At 42.9% G+C, this 17,450-nt stretch overlaps 1 protein-coding gene across 1 annotated transcript in view; it reads left to right on the forward strand.

Annotated features, from left to right (window-relative positions):
- Positions 1 to 7,473: 7,473 nt before the first annotated feature.
- LOC105683330 (neuroligin-4, Y-linked-like) overlaps positions 7,474 to 17,450 on the forward strand; it is a 211,845-nt gene continuing 201,868 nt past the window's right edge. Inside the window, exon 1 of the mRNA XM_048651547.1 lies at positions 7,474 to 10,648. Coding sequence (XP_048507504.1) covers positions 10,210 to 10,648 — 439 coding nt within the window. The 5' untranslated portion in view covers positions 7,474 to 10,209. The remainder of the gene's footprint in view (positions 10,649 to 17,450) is intronic.

Below are 17,450 nucleotides of genomic sequence, written 5' to 3' on the forward strand. Positions count from 1 at the left end.
TGGATTGACCGAAACTGCCAAATTTCCAACGCTGATCTCTAATTTTTTCTAACTCTCTCAATAGATACAGTGAACTTTTAGCGAAGTCTTCCTCGACGAGTTACCTGAAAATTGCAGTTTTCAAATTTTATCAAAACCCCCCCCCCCCCCCCCGTATTTCATTAACGGTTGATTCGTTGACGCGATTAGCGAAACTACTCTCGAAGCAAAACTAATTACCAAGAATAATTAGTTGTTTTTTTTGTTTTTTTTTTTCGCTATGCTTTGAAATGTGAAATTTAGTTGAAGGAATATATAATTCACTTGTACGTAGATACCGACTACCGGTAGTTGGGAGTTTTAAGACGCGAAAACCCTCCAGCCTCTCTGATGCTTTTAGTTTTCAATCGCGTAGCCAGGATTACGCGTAACAACCGAAGCTTTTGGAACAACAGTTCTAAAGTTGAATGGTTATCGAAGTAGGTAGCTGGTATGGATGGTAGCTGCTGTAAAGAGCCTATACGCAAAACTGAAAGCTGCAACCTTTCCAGCCTTCTCTCATTCCGGAGTAAAGCAGCTAGTCTACCGAAACTATACCTTGTGTTTCTAAAACAGCGGAGAGGGAAGATATTTCCCTGTTTCCTCTATAGGTATATATATAAGGTAGATGGTATGGGGTAGTGGAAGCTATAATCGTTACGGTTCACAGCACCGGGGGATTCCAGATTTTATAGCCACAGTTCGCTGCACTGTTATTTATCGATGACTTTATTCGGTTGCCTCATTTCTTCGGTGACTCGACTGCAGGGATGTTATACCTAGTATACCGGTGCAGCGGAAAACAAAAATTTCGAATGGATCCGAGAAGGTTGCGTAGATTTTTGAAAATTCGTCGCTGACTAGGTATTCGTATTCCCGAATGAGACGAGAGAGAGGTGGAGACGATTTTTTCACTCACTTTCCATGTAATCAAACTGAAGACATCGTTCCTATCGCGAATAGGGGGGAAAATATATATTTCGACTCGAGTGGCTCGATTGAATTTAAGAATAAAGTAGAACGGCGTTCGGCCTCCTTATTGAGCCTAGCGGCAGCAGGGCGTTTAGTGGACTGTGAAATAAATACAATTGGGATATTTCCGTAACTGATTGTCTAGACAAATACGAGGTAACGAACGCACCCTCGATACGCCGCTCATGAACAAGGTAAGGAGTTACCGGCGTTACGCTAATACCGAATATCTACGGATAGAAATTGAGCTCTCAATTGAAATCACATGGGTCAAATTTCTAATGCGAAGTCGCGTAAAATCACATCGAGTTACATAGTGACGCGTCAAATAGATTCTTCTTAAATGTTCTCCAATTATTCTCGATCAAACCGAGGCGAGATGGTCAAATTTTTTTAGCACACGGGTGTTTTACGAGTCAAATCTGAGGTTTGGCGTGCACACGAGAATTCAAGTTCCGGTATCCAGAGTCCGGATAGCTCTTAGCCAACGAAATGTAAACTACTATTCCGGGTGTGAATGTCGGAGCGACACTTTGGGGATGCCTAGACAACGGCTCAACGTTAAGCCAGCTTTCGAGCTTTCCAGCTCGACCTCAACTCTCCCTTTTCTCTCCCCCGCTTGCCCCTCCTTCCCCCACTTTGCTTTTGCCTTTGCCCCTGAAATCACGATTTGTGTGCCGGAATAAAAAATAGCTCAACCCTTAAGCCGAGAACCAAAAAGGGGCATAAAAGTCAAAGGCTTCAATTAGATTCATCCATCTTCGTGCTAAAAGACGCGGTCTTTGAAAGAGGGAAAAAGTTAAAGGAGAAAAGAAAAAAAATAAAATAAAATAAAAATAAAAAAAAGTGGGGAGAAATTGCGTGGATTGAAATCGAGACTGCCTGCTGTAACCCGGGTTTCCGGTTTAAGCGCGAGGTGGTGCAGGGTGTTTCCATTTATTCAATTCATTCTGTTTATTCGATTAGTCAAACGGTTGAACTTCGAATAGTCTCAAAGTACTTCACTCGTTACACCCGATGCGGATTAGAATTTCACGAGTCGGAGTAAATTATTCAGTTTTTTTAGTTCTTTATTTTTTTTTTGCCGGGACTTGCCGGATGCAAAAAGGAGGGAAGACAAAATCGTTTTCGAAATAGGAAAATAGTGGCGTGCACTGGACAGAATGTTGTGGTATTGGAAATAGGTATAAATATAACGAATAAATCTGGTTAGAAAGGGAAGCCGAGAAGGGAGTGCGGCTGGGTAAATCTTGAAATACATGACGTCACGCACCGACACACGACGCCGATTTCTCGAAATGGAATATAAGAGCGAGAAATAGGGGTCGGCGAAAAAAATAGAATCAAGACTGAAGAAAGTCGGTGGAGTGCGACGTGCCGACTACGTGCTTAGACTCGAGAATATTTATATCCGAAAAATCGATATAAGACCATTTCAAGTCTCTCGCTGAGGCCCATCACGCGGGTTACGTACATACACCTCTATAAATATGTATGTGTGACGCATTTGAAAATATTTTCACCCACCCTCTTATGCCGCAATTAAAAAAACAAAGAGAGGAAAAAGCATCTCATCGTCGTCCTGCGGAAGTGACTCTAAATCTTTTTACATTTGTCCATATTTTTCTCGGATTTATTATCTAAAAAACAGAAATCGTTCGCGATATCTTCGAGTATCTAGACTAAATTTATGATTGACGAATAACTCAAACAAAAATGACAGCGTAATGACCTCCTCACCTCCTTTTTTTGCAATTTGGGAAAAGTGAGGAACGCAAAATTCAAATTTGAGAACGACGTGCGACGTAGTTGGACGATATTTTGACGTTCACTGTTCGTTTTTATCATCGCGATGCGTTATTATTCCACCATGGTTCACGTTCTCGTACGAACTATACGTATCACGTGTAGATACGTACGCATATTTCAAGACAGTTGTTTGTTATAGGGTGGGTGATCAGCCGATGGAACGATTTCAATAAAACTTGGCATGGGACATCGCCAAAACAGATGTGAGTAGTATTTTCATTGGTATATAACTATTTGTCAACATCGTCAACTTTAACTGCCATTATTTATGGCGATGTATAAATTACGTGCGCAGCGTATTCCGAATTGTTGAAAACAAAGGAATTTGTTGCAAATTTTTTTGGGTTTCACGAGAGTGTATCCAGGGCGAGGATCACGTGAATCGATAAGCCCTGGGGTTTTGATGAAAACAATCAACATCATTGTTCATTTAATTAAAATCCATGACTCAACCTGCACCGACTATTCCAATTATCGTAATAATCATACCGCGATGTAGAGGTATAACAATTGATCCACTACTTTGATAATTAAGAGACGTCGGGAAACGCGTAATTAAAAATAGAGTGAATTATGAGTGCATTAATGATTCAATAAGCGATTACGATGAGTCATTATATTTCACCATCGGACTACTAACCTATTATCACTTCATGCCCGTGTAGTTCAAAAGTTGATTAATTCTATTATCGGAAATTATCGAACGATTTTTTTAATTGTCTTAGAACGAGTTCAAAAAACTCCCGACTATAGAACTCGCAGTACCCATTCTAAAAAATTATACCCGGATACCGCATTAACGTTTCAGTGAAAACTGTCGAACGAATGAAACGCGAGGCTGTTGAGAGGAGACAAAATAGCGCGGATGTCGCTCCAATTTAAAATTTTTCCAAACTTTCTGAAAAAAAAATTTCAGACTTTTTTCGAGTCTCGTTTTGTCTCGGTCGACATTTTAACTTTCGGTAGAAACAAATTCAGCGGTTACGAATTTTCCATGGAGCGTCGGAAACAAAATTGCAAAAAAAAAAAGAGTCGAATTCGAAAATCTGCAGTTATCGCGAATCTGATATACCTGAGCTCTCCTCTTTAAACTACCTGCGAGTTTAATCGTTGATAGGGATCATGCACGCGCGGCATAGGAGAGCTTCTCGTAGATATATCGATCAGCGAGTCATTAAAAAAAAGTTGGCCAAGGCAAAGTTTTTAATTTCCCGGCTATAGGGTGGGGAGTGTGGATCGGGGCAAGTAAGCTGGAGTCGAAAGTAGGCGAGGAGGAGACAAGTAATTACTACAGACTCCGTGAAAAATGCACTAGGCATTACCGGCGAAATTGCAACTATTTTCTTTCAGGGCTAGGCACATACATTCTCTAGCCGGTGTATAGTACGACTATACACGTACGGTTGCGTCGACGTTGGTGGTGAAGGACTATTTTTCGTAGCTAATTCTTCCGTGCATTTTATCGGGTCAATACATTTTCCTTTCCCTCTTTTCCTTCTTCCTTTCTTTTTTTCTTTTTTTTTTTTCTCTCTATCACATCTGCAGTCTGCAGCGTTAATTGTGCAGAGGTAATAAATTCATTTCCCTTCATGTTTTCAAAGGGCGTTAATGGGAATTCGTAAGTCGTTTAACAAAGATGAATTTGTTTCAACGATTTGAATCAACTCTTATCCTTGCCGTTGGCGTATGTGCGGTAAATCATAATTACGAACCTTTACAAATCCAAAACAAAAGAGAACGGAATATGAAATTCTCCTCGCTCTTTCACCGGATAATTCATTATCATTCGCCATGTATCCATTTTGTGCAGTATCCAGCCGGTATATATATATATATATATACATACATATATATAGCTGCGGCGCTGCAGATATGGGGAAAAATCGGCGAAATAATTGCCGACCCGCGGTATCATCGGGGTAAACAAAAATTCTTGTCTTCGTAACCTCTCGCTCGGTGAACAAGCGGTGACAATGAAATCCTTTGTCAACGGTTCGGGGGGGTACGAGGTACGGGGGAAACGGCTCATTTTTCATCGCCAATTAACTTTTATTTGCCTGTGATTTGTGTCGTAAATTTGCAACTGCAAATTCCCATTTCCCGAGAATAAACGAATTATTGGCAGTTGTTTACCGAATCTCCGGCATTTTATTATAACACGGGACTCTTCAACTCCCCGAGAATTCGACCTGCGATGTGGTCGTCGCGTAGTGCCCGTACACACCGTATGTGAAAATGCCGAATTGACGCCGACGTAATAAGCCTCACCGGCGTGAATTGATTTTTTTTTATCTCGTCCATTTATTTCCTCGATTCCACGTGAAATGTGGTTACCAAAAAAATCGCGATGCTGGTGGTAAAATATCGGAGGTCATCCCGTATAATGTTTCAATCGGAATGTGGAAAAATTAACAAGATGGGGGGGGGGGGGGGGGGGGGAAAGGTTGGAAGTCGTTGAACGTAATGTGTGCCGTGTTTCAATTGTTTGAAACTTTAACAACGTCTCCGAAAGATCGTAAACTTGATTCAAGAACCATCTTTGACTGCTGTACATTATATAGTTAATTCTTGAGGCATGAATAATGTGAATTTCCTTCCGTATCGTTGAGTAAAAACAACAAATGCAGCCTGCAGTCGCAGCAGCTTTAACTATTAAATTCATTCGCTCTCATGTTGTTTGATAGTTACCACAAGATATACAATATATTCGTGTTCGGTACGCTACCACCGTCGCTGTACAGCGACGTAAGCGAATATATTACAGTAAACTGTACCTTAAGAATATGTATTTTCCACGTACAGAATTTATACGTCTTCGTATCGTAGTGGGTCTCTCACGTTCGATGGGTTCACGCCATTGTAACGGCCGAATGAAAAATTATTTTACGCCAAGATTTTACAAAATACACCGTATAAATTCTTAGGGCTCGAAGTTAGACGTGTTAGACCAAAATAAGGAATCGCGATTTCAAATGCATAAAGCTTCGATTCAATTTGATACAAACCTTTTTGAAAATATCGCGATGAAAAATCCTCGTGTCGCACGGTCATGGACTTCGAGTTGTACACACCGTGTAGGTATATAGCGGGCTTCTCAAGAATATGTACAACGCGTCAAGTGCAACGACGAAAAATAAACGATCAACACTATACAGTTGCGGAGCCCTTATCCTCTCGTTCTCTAATCACGCGATGCTCGTAATAGTTATACCAGCGAGGTCGTAAACCTGCGGCTTCTAGCCGTATAAGCACCTTCCGAGGGCATCTTGCTTGAGAAAAGCGAATACCTCCTGCTATTTCTCTATGGAAAACTATTCCTACGGTGAAAAATTTCCTGAGAGAGAGAGCTCAGACACCTTTTCTGCATATTTTCCTCGCTATAATGGTGAATTCAAAATGCATGGCTACGACGTGGCGATTTTTTTTTTTTTCTTTCTTTTTTTTTTATTTTTTAATCACAATTTTTATGTTTTTTGCATATATTCCAATACACACCTATACACTGTCATATTCTGGCATGAAATCTGCATCTCTAGCGAAAAACGCCTTTATCAAGGCATACGTGAAGTGGATACCTGAAGTATACGTATATACCAACATTGATCCTATAAATAATATTCATCATAAATGTAATCAGATCGTAGATGACAAAGTAGCTTCTTAGATTCAGTCAGCACGAAAAATGCATGACTGGACATCAAGCATCTCCTAATTCAACGCTCGAGTATAAAATTATAATTTTTTTTTTTTTTTTTTTTTGTTTAGAAGCGCAAACTTTTTGAAATTTGAGTAAGCTATCGAATGCTTCGCAGTCCAGACCTCAAAGACTTTCAGATCGCGAAACAGTTGATGAGTTTCTTCGCAATATAAAAGCAAAAAGTGTCAAACTCTAATTTTTAGTTTTATCATATATAAGACGCTACGGCGTGTGATTACTTGTTCATCGTCTGCTGGAGCTTTTTACTGTTTTCGAGGGTTCTGGAAAGCTCCGTGTGGATAACGAAGGATCTCGAGTGACGAGTTTTCGAAATCGCAAATTTTTTTGAAAACATGTCAATTTCATACTGCAATCCTCAAGGAATGATGGGCTTTCTGTTCGGAGCGAAATATTGCAAAGTTCTAATTGTTATTATAATCACGCATCGGACGATAAGGTGTGTGATTATTCTTTGGCATGAGGAGCTATTCAGAAGCGTAAAACGTTTTTCAAAGCTCCATCCGTGCAACTAAATCTCAAATTTCAAGCGTTCCAAGGTCGGGAATCGGTTCCACGAGATAATCGTATCCAAATATAGAGTTAGCAGATGAGCCTTTCCTCGCGTTTCGCGTGCGTGAGGTTCGAGGCTTTTATTCTCGGAGTAAGTGTACGAGCTTTTCGAGATTCCGGGTATATTTCCGAATCACAATGGGGGTGGAAAAAAAAAAAAAAATAAATAAAAACCACATGAAAACTGAAAACGAAAAATGAAAAAAAAATGTTAAAGAAAAGTCCGCGTCTACGTTTCGAGTTTCCAATCCCAGACTCGAACCAAGTTCCACCCTGTAATTTCAGCCCCCATCTCACCCTCTGCCCCTGACGTATCGACCGTTCTCAACTTCCACCCTTCGGCGAGGCTTGCTCGGCGCCGGCGCAGCTGACGGTAAAGCTTTCGCCTGACGCCAGTTTGTCGGGGGTCGAACCAACAGCCACGTCGAACCCGGAGTGGTGGTCCAGGACTCTCGTAATATCAGCATCTCGCGATTTCGGATAAAATTCACCGTGTATGAAACTCCGCAACACGATATCATCGTTACCTGGATTATAGATCGTCACGTTCCCCTCGTTCTTCCAACGACGGTCACGCTCTCGATTGCAATTTTCTTACACTTAATTTGATTTTTGTTTTTTTTTCCATTTTTTATATTCTTTCCACTAATTCGTTCTCTTCTCTCCAACGAGCATAAAGAAGTTTTTTGACGCCGATGCGACCAGTTATTTTCACTCTCAACGTGGCGATGGTCCCGCGTCGTTGACACGAGCGTTGAATCATCTTCCTCGAAGTTGTCCCCCGCAGGAATCAACCGTGATCGAAGTTGAAGCGCGTTGAATTTCGCGCGCTGACGTTAGAAGTGCATGAGTTCTTCGTCGACAGTTGTTTGAAAATCTAAATTTTCGTTCACAGCCGCACGCAAGAATATACAACAGGGATGACGTTTCGTCGCAAGTGATAAGTTTTTCTTTCCGTTTTTCTCCATCGAAGAAAATCACGAAATCAAAAATTGCAACGTGACGAATTTCGTCGGACGATGCGTCGCGAGGACCACGATTACTCTCGTCACGTGACCACGTTCATCGCTCGTAAATAATAGTGCAAGTGCATCAACGCTGACGTTTTACATTGCCGCACGTTAGTCGAATAAAGTACATGCGATTGAAAGATGTGCGACGAATAAGGATTAAGACAGAAAATACGACGAACGATTTTTATCGATGAAAAAACCCAGGTGAATAATGCGATATGTTTTTTTTCCCCTTATGAGCGAGCGGAGGATCCGTTTTACCGAGTGAATAAATTGCTGACGTAAAATAAATAAGCATCAATCCCTTTTCGCGTATCTTCTTCGTTATCATCTCGTTACAGTGAATGTATGAGATTATCACCGCCGGATCGGAAGATCGTAAACATTCGGCGCGTTCGGTGTTCCAAAAATATTCTTCGCCGTTGTGCGAAAGGTGTGCCCCGCCAACACACCCCCGAAACCAGCTTTCACCCACAACAGCGTCGATGAGCGAGGGATAACTTTGAAAGGATAATAAAATTTTCTTCCTACCATCTGCCGAACTTAAATTTAATTACGAAGGTGTACTCCGCTACGTTTTCAAGGTCGCACAGCAGAAGATACCGCAGGACATCGTAATCTTTTTCACCCTCGTCAATTATCAACGTGAGCAAAAAATTATCCGGGAACGAGAGATGATGTGTAAAATAAAGGAGGCCTCGATGATCGAGTGAAATCTTATCGCGCTTTCGACACACGTCACGCGTGTCCACTTTCTTCGTTGAATTTTGTTTCTGTATTTCTTTGCTTTGAGGGTATCGCCGAGGTCCGTGGAACTCGATAACTCGGTAACTTTTTAAAAGTTTTTTCGCACGAGAAGGATCGGTGGCTTTATTCGGCCGTTGTGTCTTCGTTTCTTTTTCTTTTTCTTTTTTATTGTTGAAAAAATTCTTTTTTCCTCTCTCAAGTGAGTGCAGATGTTTTTTTCGTCACATTCGTGAAACGCGCGCTCTTCGAGCACCGGCAATCGTTTATTTTCACATTTGAATCGTGTGCGATGTAACATCCATCGGGTGAAAAAAAATTGACATGATAATAGTGTCGGGGACCGGCTGTCGTTATGCCAAAATTGGTGAAAATGAAAAAACAAAGCAAGTATCCCAAGGTCGGATTATTCTTCAAGATACTAAAGGCCGGCGCTTTCTACGTTTATCGCAACTTTAAACACGCGATAAAAAACGAGATTGTGTTTCTGTGACAAAACTGAAATGAAATAAAATTGAATAAAACAAAAAAAAAACGAAAAAAATAGGTTACTTGAAAAAAAGAAATTGATTAAAACTTCACGAATAGAAACTCGTGATAAACCGCGTGTGAATGAAAACAGGTGAATCGATTGTTGGAAAATAAAAATCAGTGAAAGAAAAATCTAAAAAAAAAAAAAACATATATCGCTGTGAAAAAGCCGATTTACGTACGGGATCGATCGGATGGTCGATGAATAAAGATAACGAGCGTAAAATTCATCAAGTTTCATATCAAGGGGTGAAAGAGAAGATCCTCGGTGATATCCGGCTGCCGTGATAAATTTGTCCGAATTAGTATCTCGGTTGAGGAATTAGAGATCCTGAGGAAACTGTAGACGTTAATATAAAGTGGGCATGCAGATGTACGTCGGCGTCGCGACGTTTGCCCGTTCTTGGTCGGTGGGCGAACCTAATTTTCGCTTAAACCGCTATCTGGGATTTCGCCAAGCAAACTGTGCCACCCTCTTTACCGTCCCTCACCGGCATGGGCATCTCGCGACCGACTAAACTTTGGCTATTTGCCTTTCAAAACGCTGACTTGATAATGTACCGCACCACCCGCCTAACTTTTAGCTACAAACTATCCGCCGCCTGTTTTTGACGGTCCCGCCCCGAAGGAGAAGAAAGAAAGAGAAAAAAACAAAAACGTGCATAAAAAAAAAAAAATACAGTGTAAATGGATTATCAGCCAGGAACTAGCGCATGAGCTTCCGAGGATATAAATTCAGGTTTGGAAGCCGACGTGACACGTGTAGGGGAAATAAAGAACCTGAAACAAATAAAATGTCGGTATTCCGGGCGCTCCCGTGGCGCATGTTGTCCAGCAGTTAATCGATAATCGATAATGATAATAGAAAACATGAACGTGTTAATGAGGAGGTGCAATTCCTGCCTGGTCTGGATGTTTTATTTGCTAATATTTTTCACTCTGTTTTTAATATCGAGTGGCGAATTGAGCTCGCGCATAGTAAGGACAAAGTACGGCGAGCTTTCGGGAGTGATTGTGACCTTGGAACGTTATCTCGAAAGCGTTGAGGTTTTCAGGGGGGTGCCGTACGCCTCGCCACCGATCGGTTCGCTGCGCTTCATGCCGCCGGTTAGCGGCGCCCTTTGGCACGGGGTCAAAGTTGCCGACAAATTCGGACCCGTTTGTCCGCAAAAACTACCCGAACTAAGTGAAAAAATACCCAAGGGACGTTTAGAGTACCTCAGAAGGCTACTGCCCTACCTTCAAAATCAGAGCGAGGACTGCCTCTACCTCAATATTTACGCTCCGGTTCAAGGTCAGTACCGTTTCACACTCGTCATTCTCTTCTTTCTTTACCCCCCCACTCGCCATTTCTCACGTCTGTCTAGTCGACTTTCTTTTTTCCCGTGTTTTTTTTTTTCTTTCCTCTTCCTTTTTTTTTTTTTTTTTTTTTCTACCACTCACCCGGTTGAAGAGAGGATAATTAACCGGCGCGCGATGTGGTCACTCGGGAAATTGCCGCCCCCTCGACACTCCGAGCTTTTATACAGCTGAACGAATTACTGCTAACTATTTATCCATGTTTTTTTGTTTTTTTTTTATTTGTTTTTTTTTCTGTTTGAATTATTTTTATCATTACGGTACACCGCTCGAAACCCTTTTGACAACAATATTTCATAAAGTAGAATAAGTATCCAACAACTCATTAATTGTGTGAACCACGTTGGAATTTTCGTAGAATCCACGGGCAGATTTTCTCTTTGGAATCAACTTAATTCTCTCAAAGTTTTCTACTCTCTTTGAAAATTATTCGGTGAAAATTTCAAAGGAAATTTTCCAGAAATTCCACAGTTTTTGGCATTAAAACACGCCGTACCTTATAGACTCACAATTAGAAAATGATATTTCATCGCTAAACTTTAATTACGTTTCTCGTGAAATGAACAATATCGTCTGCGCTGAAGAATATTCAGCGAAACTCGTTCAATGAATGTATATGTGTGCGTATATTATAAAATTGATAGAGTGGCGATCGTTTAGCGGATGTATATGAACGCTCAAATCACGCTTTCCGATTGGACGCTCAGCGGAGGACAGCGACGGGATACTCGAATTCGTATCGACGATAATTCAGAGTTTCACCCGGAAACTGTGACAGAACAAAAAATAGGTGAAATAAAATGGGATAAAAAATCGTCGCGCGAGCTACCACCGTTAATTCGCCGATTTGAATAGGAAGTGTTATTTTATCGCCGGGTCTCTCCAACTGCCATAAATTCCAAGTGGAATGCGTTTATGGAATGCAACCTTTTGTACCCATACTCCGCATAAAGCTTCTCCAAACTCTTCCATTTCACCGTAATGTAATAGACAGTTGCACTTTATACTGCACATAGATCACACAGCTGGATTTTCCGATGCTTTCGTCAAGCGCCACGTAGTGTAGAAATGAATTTTTTGAGGTCGAGAAACCTCTTCGCTATCAACTTTTTCGATGTCAAGTTGCGTCGCGTATGTGTACGCTTATTATCTGCGTATATGTATGTGTACATCATCTCACGTGCGGTATGTACACACGGCGAGATCAGAAGTGGCGGAGTTGGACGGAACGCGATGGGAAATAGGTTGACGTCAAATATCCCTGGTGGAAATTCACGTGTATACGATCACCACCTTTGCCGTGTCGTTGCTGAAAATTTTCCATCGATACCAACCTATTTCTCATCGCGTTCCGTCCAACTCCGCCACTTGCGATCTCGCCAAACGTATTTGCATCCACGGGCACACCTGTGTGTGTGTGACTGAGAGAAGTGGAGAGAGAGAGTACAGCTAACGACCTCGATATCAACAAAGTGTGACGTTATCAAATTACACCGGAGGTACGATAGACGTTGTGTGATGGGCGCGTTATTATAATATACGTTTTAATCAATTTCGGTTGCGTTTATTTGTTGGTACACAGAATTTTTTTTTTACTTTTTTTTCGCGAATATTCGCACGGTAACGCAGACGCGATGAGAAATGACGAACGTGGGGCGGAGAGCTAAAATCGCGCGGGACAGACATATGTATATATAATACGTGTACAGCGACGATGGTTATCGATTTTAAAGTTTTGTCACGCTTCCGCAAATCGGTTACCACGTGCTCGAACTGATTTAATTAGGTCGTTATTAACGACGTATCATGGGCTATTATTAATAATTCAATATAATTGCGTTACGACGTATATAGGTATATACAGACCCTACGGTTATACCTATCGCTCTCCCGACGTCATGTCTCTGCAACGACGTAACTCCGACGCTCACTTTTACCTACGTGTACGTACGTGTATCTATACCGTACACGCGTACACATATATGCGTAAGTACCCCTGTGCATCGGATTCGCGAGATGGGTGAGAAATTGATGTTAAAATTAACACGCTGAAAAGGACACTGTGAAAAATGATCGCGTCAGCCGTACAGCGATCAATGAACAACCCTTAATTGATCGTCAATCCGAAATATTCGTTCGTGCCGACGTTATTCATTCGATTTGTTATCATCAACGCGTTACCGGTCATTTATACGCCATTGAACGAATATCGAGTTGTCTTCCGAGCCAGATGTACGCCGAGCGAAGGACGTCAGCAATTTTCGTGTCATGGATTATCTCTGATACTTCCTCCCTTTTCTGGTTCGGCTGTAATTTCTCCAATTTTTTTCTCCCTCCCCCCGCCTCCTTACTGAGGTAGTAAACGTGTCAGCCTAGCATTACCACCAGGAAATCATTGCCGTTCCACGATCGTTTCAGTAGCCACGATTTCATGCGAGTGCTCCGAAAATCTGCATAACGACCGGTTGGCATGTAACGATTACATCCGATTCTCTACGGCTTTCAATTTGTACACATGCGCGAGGTAACTACGTGGTACGAACCGGTGTTGGTAACTCTGAACGAAAATGTACAATGAAAATAAATAAATAGAGAAAAAAAAAAAAAAAAAAAAGATCAGAAATATCGGTAACTGACGAGACGAAAAAAATCTAGCGACTTTACGTCGGAACGATCATTTTCAATCGATCGCCGTCGTTCCAATTTATCCACCGTACGTGCATTGCGGAGAATATGAAAGCTTTGACAAATTTTTTTATTCAATTAAGATCATTCGTCGGATCCTGCGGATCGAATGAGCCAAAATCCTGAAACATTGTTATCAAGAAGCACTGTATAAAATTTCAACAAGGGTCCAAGTTTATAGCGCCCATTATACACATGTAATTCGAAGGGCCTGTCGCGCGAACGTTCGATAATATGAGTAGTTGCGAGTCACGGACTGTACACTGTGACTACTCCGCATGTACAAATATAATGCAATCCCGTGTGAAGTACATATACATAAATATAAATATACTCGAAATTCCCGTTCACTACCGAAAAACGTCGAAGTACAAGTAAGCCGGTAGTACCAGTCGTAATACGGCTACCCTATTTTACTCGGCATTGCTCGGCATCTCGTCAGTTGGCTAGTTCCCTTCGCCTTATGGGGGTTCGCCGGAGCAACGGCGCACGTGTAAATTAAGGGGCGAACCAACCCTTGCGACTAATTAATAAAATTGTCCCTCCGAAGCCCGAGTTCGGGACTACGTCTGGTGAAACTCGCACCTGCTCGCCGTGAGGATGGCGTTACACCATTCGGCTCTTCGCACTCGATATTCATCCGCGCGTCAGATATTGTATAAATGAGTATACACGTATCAATGTATATGCGTGTAATTTATACTCACTCTCCGCTACAGATCGTCTCACTCATTCATCGTCTTCCTCCCCCTTTTCACTCCGCTCTAGTCATTAATTAAGATCCACGTCGCCCGTCCTCACCCTTCGATCCCTCCTACCTTTGTGCTTTCGCTTCGCGTATTTTTCTCGCTTTCTTCGTTACTCGCGGACCCGCCGAATCACGAACGATGCGACGCTGAATTCCTCGGGTACGCATAAACGCGTGTCCCGCGCGGAGAAGGGGGTCGAATGGGACGTCGATACCTTCGGGGGTGATCTTCTCACCGTGTTTCGTGACGCGGCGTCGTAATGGGGGGGGCCGCGGTTTGGATTCTCATTTTCTTACACACGCTACGACCGGACCGGACGGAGCGACGCCTCGTCGCCTCTGTCACGGTCACCCGTCGGTGATCTCGTCGAAACTTGGATTCGACGCAAAAATCGCCGTGCCCGTTCCCGAATTTCATCGCCAGATTTTTACGCCTCTCGCTCTCTCTCTCTCGCTCTCTATCTCTCTCTCTCTCTCTCCTCGTCACCCTCGTCTATATTTCGCTCTCGGACGTGCACGCGTGACCCGAGCGATCCTGAAAAGCCCGGCCCACGTAACCCCGACAATTTGCTTGCCGGGCATCACTGGCAGCCGACATCCGAATGATCTTCGATACTTTCGAACAGGGACACCGTCGGTCCACCGCTTATTATCGCCCGTCGTCCTACCTGTGGCTGACTCATCGGAGATACGGGAGACGCGCACCTCGAGTAATTCGAATACAGAGTTCGAAGAGTTTCGCTTCGATTTTCGCTTCGCGTTTGTACATACGTCTTTGTTCGCGCGCGTGTATTCAGGGTATACGACGTATGTAGATAGGTGTGAGAACGAACGGTCGAAGCCTTTCCTCGATTCTCGTTCAGAACTGCCACCCCTGAATTCGAGTTCCCGAGAATTTGGCACCGCGGTACGATTACGCGATCGACGTCTTTCTTCGGGAGATGATGGGCCGGGGTGCGGAGCAGGTACTGCGTGTTATAACGATCGAAGAACACGATAGCCAACTCTCGGTAGAAAAGGGGGCACAGCCGAAGCGGGGAGAAATCGAGTTCCGCGTGTATATGTATATACAATATACATGAATGCGGGGGGGATCGGGCGTAAATGCGTTTTTAAATATTACATGGCGAACGATGAATTCTTTCAATTCCCCCTCCCCCCCCCCCTCCCCTACCCCCTTTTTTTACGACCTGAGAATAAAATATGGAAAAATTCGAACCCGCGAAACATCGGCGGTGATGTACCAGATTTTTTATTGTCCTCCGAGAACGCGTAAAATTGATCGTCACTGCGTACGGAGTGTACGAGTATCGGACTGCGTGGATGAAGCAATTATCGGCGAAGCTTAGCATTATTCAATATAATTTCCAATTTGAAAGTGGAGCGTATTTTTCATCGAATAATCGAATTTTGTCGATACGCCGTGAAAGTTGAGAACTCTAGACGCGAACGTTGCAAGCAAAACACCGCGATGTGAAATGATCCTGCTTAGGGATGTGCGAAAAAATTGTTTCCATTTATCTGACAAACGAACAAACGACGAACCTCGTTCATCCCTCGAGAATGATCGCTCTTATTTCAGTTTTAACGGAAAGAAATTTTTCTCAACTCGTACACCGCGTACGGCACAAACGCAAAGGAGTAAAGCATTTTATTTATACCGAATTAGTTAAGCTCGGTGAAAAATATTGCTCGTGTGCTTTTCTCTCCCCCCCCCTCCCCCCTCCCTCCATCCCTTGCCTCACTCCCTAAACTGACAGCCACAGGTGTGCGGAAAATTATTTCCGACTATCTACTGTATAAATTCTACTACACCTTTTAGAACGTAGTTATTCTATGAAGTACACCGTCAAGCATATACGGGTACAGTGTAAGAGAATTATACGGGGTGCAAGGTACCGAATTATACCCGTCATTTTCACATCGCGTGTATATTCATTTCAACAATGACGAGCCATTCAATTGAATTATTATCTTCTCGAGGGGAGGAGGGAGGGGAGTGTAGTTACCGTCGCACGTACTCTCGAGTTGAAACACAATGAGCGAGGCTCGAGACCGTGAGATGGAGACGAAGGGGTGGAGGTATCCGTGGAGAGGGAGGAAGAAAGAATGGAGCGTAAAGAGGCCCTGCGAGGGCGGAAGAGAGGAACGGAACAATCTGGTTGAGGTAGGTACCCCGCGCGGCATATAATTCGCGGGCAAGAGCGAGCGAGCGAGCGAGCGCTCGGGCTAATCTAACTTCAACTTCTCCTTACACAGCTAGACACTCGAAAGTTAGTTCAGCCTACGCACACGTCAGAACTATTTAACTTTTCGACAAGTACTCCCCCCTCGCCCCCTTCTCGTAGTTACCCGTATACATATATGTAGCTCCGGCACTCCTGGTTCTTACCAACAATCGACCACTTCAACTCGAACCAGCGTCCGCACTGACCTCTCTCCGTAGCCATTTTTTTTCTTCTCCCTTTTTCAACGTTTTCGTCTTTTTCACCTAATTATTTTTTTCGATCGTCCGGAGTACTTCCGGTCACTCGAGAATCGCACGAACGCGGAGAGTCCGATCGCTCCGAATGGACCAAAAGGACATCTTTGGCAAAGTCAACCACCCTACCCTGCCCCGAATCAACACTCGGGCTAGCAGAATAAGGGTGCAAATTTTCAATCCACTCCCACATTTTTCAAGGACTAGGTGACACCTCTCTTCTTTTATTCTTCCGTAAAAAAGAAAAAAAAAAAACCAAAAAAACTATAATTATTTTCCTCGCAGAGTTATTTTCGCTGGATAGTGTTATACCCGTAGGAGCAATTAAAATGGTTTCGTTGAACTCGAGTTTTTATAACGTTGGGTGAAATATAGAAAAAAATTTTAATCGCGAATTTTGCGGGGCTACTGTGTGTATATAGGTATGCCGGCGGTAGCCTGCAGTAGAAACGTGATGAATTTTAGGGGGAGCCGCAAAATGTTTGGCACGTCGCAGCATTAACGGGATTTCGTGAAAGCCCCGAACCTCGTTTTATCTCTAAATTGTCTCCTGGTTTCTACGATTCAACGATATCCCACAAAATCCACTTCCTTCCGACTATATACATGCGCCGCGCACCGGGCTATCCACAACTAACAATCGCTTCGATTTCTTTGTTTTTTTTTGTTTTTTTTCTCTCTCTCCCCGACACACTCCTCATTGTCGAACGTTAATTAATGGGAAATTCTCGGCGGAATTAACAGTTTGCAATTTGTCGTTCGCCTTCCTTCTCGAATTACATTCTGCGGCTCTTCAACGAACGTATAGCAAATTGCTCGGTA

This window comes from Athalia rosae, chromosome 3 (assembly GCF_917208135.1).
Source record: "Athalia rosae chromosome 3, iyAthRosa1.1, whole genome shotgun sequence".
In the NCBI taxonomy this organism is placed as follows: Eukaryota; Metazoa; Arthropoda; class Insecta; order Hymenoptera; family Athaliidae; genus Athalia; species Athalia rosae.